We start from the raw sequence: 9,046 nt of genomic DNA, 5'->3' as shown, positions 1-9,046 counted from the left end.
GTTCTCTTGAGGAAGGCTTGCAGTGCTATAAATTTCCCTCTTAGGACTGCCTTTGCAGTATCCCAGAGGTTCAGATAACTCATGTGTTTTCCTTATCATTTTGTTCTAAAAATTTGGTAATTTCCTTCTTGATTTCGTCTCTGACCCATCTGTCATTCAGCATAAGTTTATTTAGCTTCCATGTTTTTGTAAGAAACTGCAGATTCCTGTTATTACTGAGTTCAACTTTTATTCCATGATGGTCTGAGAAAATGCATGGAATAATTTCTATTCTTTTAAATTACTGAGGTTAGATTTGTGGCCTAAAATGTGATCAATTTTGGAGTATGTTCAATGGATTGATGAGAAAAATGTGTATTCAGTTTTGTTAGGATGAAATGTTCTGTAGATGTCTGTTAGATCCAATAGTTGAATAGAATTTAAATCTAAGATTTCTTTGCTCAGCTTGTTTTTGGAGGATCTGTCCAACACTGCCAAAGGAGTGTTGAAATCTCCGACTATGATGGAGCTGGGAGAGATCAAGTTGCTCATGCCTGTTAGAGTATCTGTTATAAATTGAGGTGCATTCTGGTTGGGTGCATAGATATTGATAATTGAGATCTTGTCATATTGAGTATTACCCTTAGGAGATATAAAATGGCCATCCTTATCCTTGCTTAGTTTAGTGCTTTGAAATCAATTGTATATGTGAATAAAATTGCAACACCTGCTTTTTTCTGCTTTCCATGAGCCTGGAATATAGATGACCATCCCTTCACCCTGAGTCTGTATTTGTCTTTTAAGGTAAGATGAGATTCTTATATACAAAAGATGTCTGGTCTGAGTTTCTGTATCCAATCAGCCAATCTGTGGCTCTTTAGAGGACAATTTAATCCATTCACATTGATTGAACTCATTGATAAGCCTCATAAAATTTTGGGTATCAAGTTACTCGAAAGTCCAGTACACATTTTCAGTCTTTTCGCCACTATGGAAGTTGGAATTTGATCAAAAGTTTCTGAGTGAATTTACTTTTGTGGTGGAGAATTGCACTGGTCATTATGGAGGATAGGTTTGAGAATTTCCTAGAGAGCTGGTTTAGTTATGGCAAATTTCTTCAACATGTGAATGTCATTAAAGTATTTTTCTCCATCATAGATGAAACTCAGTTTAGCTGGATACAGGATCCTGGGTTAAAAGTTATTTTGGTTTAGGAAATTCAAAGTTGATGACCATCCTCTTCTAGCCTGAAAGGTTTCAGCAGAGAGATCTACAGTCATTCTAATACTCTTCCCCTTGTAGGTTATGGTTTTCGTGCATCTAACTGCTTTCAGAATTTTCTCTTTCATATTAACTTTAGTGAAGTTAATTATGATGTTCCTGGGTGATGTCTTGTTCCAGGTGAGTCGTGCTGGGGTTCTGAAAGTATCTGTTATCTGAATTTCAGAATCCTTTGGCCTTTCTGGAAAGTTCTCTTTCATAATTTCATGAAGAAGAGCCTCTATGTTTTGTGAAGCAATTTTGTCGCCTTCAGGGATTCCTATTAAGGCGAATATTAGTTTTCTTCAAATTATCCAAGAGCTCATTGAGAGAAAGATCTATTTTTGCTCTGCATTTCTCTTCATCTTTGAGCTCTTGGGCTCGTTCAAAGGCTTTGTCTTTTGCCGCCTCCCGACTGGCGGGCGGTGGCGGTTTGGGGAGTCGGCGTATGAAAGGGGATTGACAAATAAGACAAGACAGACACATTGGGAAAGGGACTGAGCCGAAGCTGTTTATTGTAATAGGTAGGGGTTTTTATAGTTTTAGTTAGTGGGGGAACAAGGGGTACTTCTAGATTTGGTTATGTATGTAGTCCTGGTTTGTGATAGGCTAGTATTGTGAGGATGAAGTAGGAAGAAGGTGGAGAGTGATATGAGTAAATTTCTTTGGAATGTGTGCACGTGTTAAACCGCCTCTGGTCTTTTGTATTGTTTTTCTTAATCAGCAAGGTCGCTAGGTGCCTCCTTCTAAGATGCACTTTTTCTTGAATGTGCTGTAATATAGTTGTTAACCCTTACAGTCTTCAATGTCAGAGATCCTTTCTTCTTCCTGTTCCATTCTGTTAGTGAGGGATTTTACCGTATTTTTCAGATCTTTGAGGGCTGCAAGCTCTTACCTCAATGTTTCAAAATCTTTGGTCATTTTATCTTTGAAATCATTGAATACTTGAGACATCTTTTGAATAATTTCTTGAGATATCTTTTGAATAATTTCTTGAAATTCTAATTCCCTCCTTTCTTCCATTCTGTTAATCTTATTTGCTATCCGAATTCTGAACTCAATTTCTGACATCTGAGACATCTGTTTATGGATGGGGTCTTCAATTGCATCTGTCCCATTTTTCCTTGGGGGATTTGATCTACTCTGGTTATTCCAGTTGCCCGAGTTTTTCCTCTGATTCTGCCCCTTGCTGAATTTACACTGTTTGGAGACCTTTTCCTATCCATTCAGTCAGTGACTGCCACTGGGGAAGGTGCTGGCTTTTTCTGATTGCTCAGAAAAACAGGGCATATCTGTCGTCTTCTCCCAGTTCTTGGGCGCTGAGGCTACCAGGCATCAGGGGAATGGTGGCAGCTGCAGTAACTTGCACAGCCGGATCAGACCTCGTTAGGCCCACTGGGGCAACTGGGGAGCAGGGGAATGGCCGTGGCTGGATCAGTCCTAGTTCAGCCCCGCTGGGGCAACTGGAGGGCAGAGGAATGGCAGCCCTGGCATAGGGGCATGCGGACAGCCAGATCATTCCTAGTTCAGCCCCGCAGGGACAAGGGGGCACGGGAACAGCAGCAACCGTGTGGGGAACACGTGGCTGAATCAGTTCTTGTTCACCCCGCTGGTGCGAGGGGGCAGGGGAATGGCAGCAGCTGGATCAGTCCATGTTCAGCTCCACCTGGGCAGCAGGGGGCAGGGGAACAGCAGTGGTGGCACGGGGCATGGGCATGGCCAGATCAGTCCTGGTTTGGCCTGATGGGGGAGGAGGGAGCAGGAGAATGGCAGCACCTGGATCAATCCTGGTTCTGCCCGCTGGGGCGACTGGGTGTGGTTGGGGAACATGCCCAGATCAATCCTAGTTTGGCACTCCTGGGCAACCCCAGGGTGGCTGATTCAGTCTTGGGCGCATGGCGCCAGGCAGCCCCCTGAGGCGGGGGACCAACCAGCAGATAGGTGCATGAGGGGATGCGCAGGCTGGCTGGCTGGCTGGCTGGCTCAGTCATGTATTCAGTTTTGTAGTGATAAAATGTTCTGTTAATATCTCTTAAGTTCATTTGTTCTAGGTTATTGTTTATGTCCATTATTTCTTTTTTCTGCTTATAGGATCTGTCCAGTACTGCCAATAAAGTGTTAAAATCTCTAACTATTATAATGTGGGAAGATATCATATTGTTCGTATCTGTTATGGTTTGTTTTATATGTCAAGGAGCATTCAAATAGAGTACATTGATGTTAATTATTGAAATCTCTTCATATTGTGTGTTTCCCTTGACAAGTATATTGTGTCCAAATTTGTCTTTCATTATTTTTGTTGATTTGAATCCTATTGCATCTGCAAACAAGATTGCAACCCTAGCTTTTTTCTGCTTTTCATGTGCCTGCAATACTGTTGCCCATCCCTTCACCCTGAGTCTGAGTCTTCTTTTATCCTTTGAGGTAAGTTGAGTAGGCAACAGATATCTGGCCTGAGTTTTTGTGTCCAGTAAACCAGCCTATGCCTCTGTAGAGGAGAGTTCAAATCATTAACATTAATTGAGAGAATTGGTAGATATGGCAGGTTTCATCATCCAGTCAAAGTTGCTCTGCTAGCACTGGCTGTGCCCACCAACTGAAGCTCACAGGGCTGCCCAGCTGACAGAAATGTCCCCGAGTTGAGGAGAGACTCTCTTGCACTTGGTACCATCCAGCCAATCAAACTCAGAAGGCTATAGCTCTATGTAGAGTTTACACCCAAAGGTCAGATAAAGTTGCTTAGGTACTGCGCAATACTGGATGGTCAAGTTCAGGGTACTGGCACCCAGCATGGGGTGTAGGTCTGAAGTTTAGATTAAGAGTGTGGTGTGAGGCATAGCCCACCCAGTTAACCTCAGAGAGTCTCTGCCAGGTAGAGAATGCAAATCCAAAGTTCAGTCCAAATTTGCTTAAACAGCAGGCCCCTCCCACCCAGTCAACCTAAGCCCCATCTGGTAGACTGCACAGTCCAAAGTTCAGTCGAAATTCAAAGTCAGTTAAGCAGTGGCCCACTTACACAGTCGAGCACAGAGCTTTTCCTGGAGGGCAGAAAACAGATCTGCTTGAGCTGGACATAGGTAGTTCACTGTCTCTCCACCAAAGTTAGGACTGGTACACTACTGTTCTCAGGATGCAGCTCTGTGGCCAGCAAACTTCCTTGGCTTTTCAGTCAGGTTGCCAAACACTCCAGTCTCTGCAGAGGGCACTCCTTCTGGCAACTGGGATGGGGAAAGGGTGATATGAATTCTCCAGATTGCAAGAAAAATATTTGTTCTTCTGTGCCAGGTAGGATGGGGCCTGGGCTCAGTAGTTGGACATCAATAATAAAATAAGACTGGGGCTTAGTGTCTGCCGTCCTATGGGGTAAGGCGAGCAGACTTTTGAACCCTGTTCGCTGGTGGGTTGGTCACGTCCTTTGGAGCTCCCATTAAGGGGGAGGGAGTTCTCCCTTCCTCCTGGAGCTGGGCTCATGCCTATTCTCCTGTTCTTTTTTTTTTTTTTCCTACTTTCTTTTTTTATGCTGCTTGATTCAGCCTGGGTGATGTATATCTGACATAGTCCTCTCAGTGTGCAGTTCCTTACATTTGGCTTCCATCCACTTCAGTCCAATATCTCTCCCTTTGTACTCGAGCCTCTGTTGAAAGCTGCTTCTAATCAGCCATTAGTTTTCTTTTTCATATTTAAATTTTTTCCAACATTTTCCCCCTAGATTTTTCTTTGTTTTCATGTAATTATAATTTTTCATTGTTTCCTTCTGTAATAATTAGGGCTTCATTTTTTCCTAGCTTTTCTGCCCCTTCTATTATTTTACTCCCCAATTTCATCCCCTAAGGTTTTTTTTGTTTGTTTGTTTTGATTTGATTTATATTATTTTTGTTTTTATTCTATGTTTTGGGGAGGATTCTTGTGTCTCCTAAGGCTGCCAAAGAAAGAGCTTCAGACCTCGAAGGACCCACCTGACCAGCCTCCCAGAAGTTAGAATTTGTGTGTCTGGGTCAAAGTACCCTCCTATACACCACTATTTTCCTGTCTCTCTTTTTCTGTTTCTATCTTCTGTTTGTCAAACTTCACTTTTACTCTCCCCCTTTCCTTTCTCTTTCTTGAATCCTTTATCCCTTCTTGCTCTTCGTTCTTCTCTTTCTTCTAGTCCATTACAAAAAGACACTTCAACATCTTAGATCAGAGGCACAATAACTTAAAGAGCAGAAGGAAGTGAAAGCAAAAAGTAGGTCAAGGAAATAGATAAAGAGAAAGCACTCATAAGGAGGAAAGAACAGAAGAATCCTGGCAACATGAAAAACCAAAACAGAGCATCCATCCTCCAAGGGATCATGTGGTAGCTACTGCAGAAGATTCCACCTATAAGGAAATGTTAAAAATGGAATTTAAAATATGGATGGTAAAAATAATGAAGGAAATTGCTGATAAAGTGGAAAATAACCAAAAGCAAATCCACAAACAATCAAATAAGAGCTGGATGATATGAAGAACATAGAAAGGATATCATGGACCTTAAGGAATTGAAGCAGTCAATCGGGGAATTTAAAGATGCAATACAAAGTATCAATTACAGATTAGACCATGCAGAGGAAAGAATCTTAGATGTAGAGGGCAAAGCTCTTGAGCTAACACAGGCAGTTAAAGAGACAGGAAAAAAAGAGACCAATAGTAGAAGGTTCACTGAGAGAATTATGGGACTTTATGAACCATTCAAACATAAGAATTATAGGTATCCCAGAAGGGGAAGAAGAGCACTCTAGAAGAATGGAAGTCCTACTAGAGCATATCATAAATGAAAATTTCCCAAGTATCACTAAAGATTCTCTTACACTCCTTTCAGAGGGATATCTAACGCCAGGTCATATCAACTCAAACAGAACTTCAATTCACATTGACATGAATCTGTCCAAAGTCAAGACAAAAGAGAAGATTCTGAAAGCAGCCAGGAATAAACTCCAATTGAGCTACAGTGGCAAATTCATTGGGGTGACAGTGGACTTCTCAAATGAAACTTAAGTCAGAAGAGAATGGTCATCTACCTTTAACCTTCTTGAACAAAACAATTTTTCATCCCAGAATTCTATATCCTGCCATTCTAAACTTTAAAATTGATGGATAAATCAACTTATTTACCGATATGCAAACATTGAGGATGTATGCTACAACAAGACCAGCTTCCCAGGAAATACTTGTTCTGCACACTGACCATCACAGTGGACCACCAGCAAACTCCCAGAAACTAAAGGATAAAACCTAGCTTCAACAATTATGCAAAAGATAAAACTAAGTAATAAACTTTCCCAAAGTAAGAAGAATAGAGCTCCATCATGCTTATCAATTCTCTCAATAAATGTTAATGGCTTGAATTCCCCACTGAAGAGGCATAGGTTGACTGATTGGATAAAAAGGCATAATCCATCCATTTACTGCCTGCAGGAAACACACCTAGCCTCAAAGGATAAAATAAAATTTAGGTTTAAGGGATGTAAAACAATTTTTCAGGCAAATGGAAAACAGAAGAAAGGAGGAGTTGTAGTGTTATTTTCAGATACAAGTGGGTTTAAAGCATCTAAACTCCAAAAAGACAAAGATGGACATATTATATTGGTCAAGGGAACAATACAACAAGAAGACTTTTCAATTTTACATATTTATGTACCCAACTTAAATGCTCCAAATGTTCCACGGGCCAACACTGTGCTTATTAGACATATACAGACCACTCCATCCCAAAGCTAAAGTATATATGTGCTTCTTGTCAGCTCATAGAACATTCTCCAAAATAGGCCATATCCTAGGACACAAACATCAACAAAATCAAAAGAATTGAAATTTTACCTTGTATCTTCTCAGACCACAAGGTAATAAAGGTCAAACTCAACAAAAATCATCACCCCACACAAAGGCATGGAAATTAGACTACCTTATGCTGAATGACAGTTGAGTCAAGGAAGAGATAACTTCCTTGAGCATAACAACAATGAAGACACAAATTACCAAAACCTATGAGACACTGAAAAAGCAGTCCTGAGATGGAAATTTATTGCATTAGATGCCTATATTCAAAAAGCAGAAAGAGAACCCATTAACAATCTAATGAATCATCTTAAAGAAATAGGAAAAGAAGAGCAATCCAATCCTAAACCTAGCAGAAGAAAATAAATATCCAAAATTAAATCAGCAATAAGTGAAATTGAAAGTAAAAGGATCATTCAGAAAAGTAATGAAACAAAACGTTGGTTCTTAGAAGAGATAAATAAAATTGAAATTTTTGTATTTATTGAAATATCTTGGGTGGTTCTGGTGGCTCAGTGGGAAGGGCGCTGGCCCCATATACCAAGGATGGTGGGTTTGAACCTAGCCCCAGCCAAACTGCAACAAAAAGTAGCCACGCATTGTGGCAGACACCTGTAGTCCCAGCTACTTGGAAGGCTAAGGCAAGAGAATCACCTAAGCCCTGGAGTTTGAGATTGCTGTGAGCTGTGATGCCGCAGCATTCTACCAAGGGCGATAAAGTGAGACTCTGTATCTAAAATAAATAAATAAGTAAAATTTTAAAAAAGAAGTATCTTCAAGTTTATTAAAGAAAATGTTGAAGAATGCTTTTGACACAGATAAACTAAGGTAGCCTGCCTTTTCATAGTTATATTGATTCAAATATGTAAAACATACCTAATTAGAATTAATCATGTTGAACCATTTTTACGTTATTCACTTTAATTTTTTATTTGCCTTGTGCACTGTACCTGGCTCCTATACCTGGTCTGTCTAGCCCCTGTTGAGTTTATTACATAAATAGGTATATTTTGAGTGAGAATTTGTTTTAGTTTTGCAAGTTTTATTTGGGCCTATTAACAAAGTAATTCCCAAATAAACAAGATAAATTTATTGAGAATATCTCTTAATCAAAGATTCCACAGAGCTAGGTGAAGTGGCACATGCCTATAATCCCAGCTATTTGGGAGGCTGAGGTGGGGGAATCACTTGGGACCAGTTCAAGGACACACTGTGCTGAGTGTGCCTGTAAATAGTCACCATTCTCCAGTCTGTGCAACATAGCGAGGCCCCATCTCTAAATAAAAAATAGCATTAATAAAATTTTAAAAGATTCCACAGAGGTCTATCATTGTTTTTCTTTCATTTTTTATCACTCTGAGATGTTTGCCAAATAAGTATACTTAATCTGTTTAAAAAATAGTTTTATAAGAAAAAATAAAAAATAGCTTTATTGAAATACAATTAACATACTCTCCACCCATTTAAAGTATATAATTCAATGGCTTTTAGTATATTCACATAATTGTACAATTGTAACTTCTAAAAATATATTGTATATATTTTTTATTTATAGGTTTTTCTTAAAACTCATTATGATTTTATAATTGGGAATTTTCATTAGAATTTTCCCATCAAGGCTGGAATGAGTTGCTTTTTTTTTTTTTTTTAATTCCTAGCTTGACTCAAGATGTGGCAGCTATGAACGAAAACACCAATAACCTTGATAATCCAAGCGGAAATGGCAAACAGGATCGTGTCAAACAGAGAAGAGCTTCCTGTCCCCGACCAGAGAAGGGGACTAAATTTCAGCTTACTGTTCTTCAGGTCAGTGTGAAAATATGGTTTTATTAAGAGTACATGTATAAATTAGTTTCAAGCTATAACCTAATAACAGCCTAAGAATACGGGGAGAGGGGAGGTAGAGGGAAGGGGGGAATGGGTGGAGGGAGGAGGATTGGAGGGATCACTTCTGAGGTTTATCTTACAAGGGTACAAGTGAATCTTTCTAAGAGTAGAATGTGAACGTTTT

General features: G+C 39.8%; 1 protein-coding gene across 1 annotated transcript in view; it reads left to right on the top strand.

Moving 5' to 3' along the window:
- WNK3 (WNK lysine deficient protein kinase 3) overlaps positions 1-9,046 on the top strand; it is a 262,648-nt gene that overhangs the window by 152,197 nt on the left and 101,405 nt on the right. Inside the window, exon 11 of the mRNA XM_003802721.2 lies at positions 8,694-8,841. Coding sequence (XP_003802769.1) covers positions 8,694-8,841 — 148 coding nt within the window. The remainder of the gene's footprint in view (positions 1-8,693; positions 8,842-9,046) is intronic.

This window comes from Otolemur garnettii, unplaced genomic scaffold, assembly GCF_000181295.1.
Source record: "Otolemur garnettii isolate 467f Iridium unplaced genomic scaffold, OtoGar3 scaffold00256, whole genome shotgun sequence".
Taxonomy (NCBI): domain Eukaryota; kingdom Metazoa; phylum Chordata; class Mammalia; order Primates; family Galagidae; genus Otolemur; species Otolemur garnettii.
The sequence above is the reverse complement of the archived record's forward strand: the minus strand, read 5'-3'. Positions and strand labels throughout refer to the sequence as shown.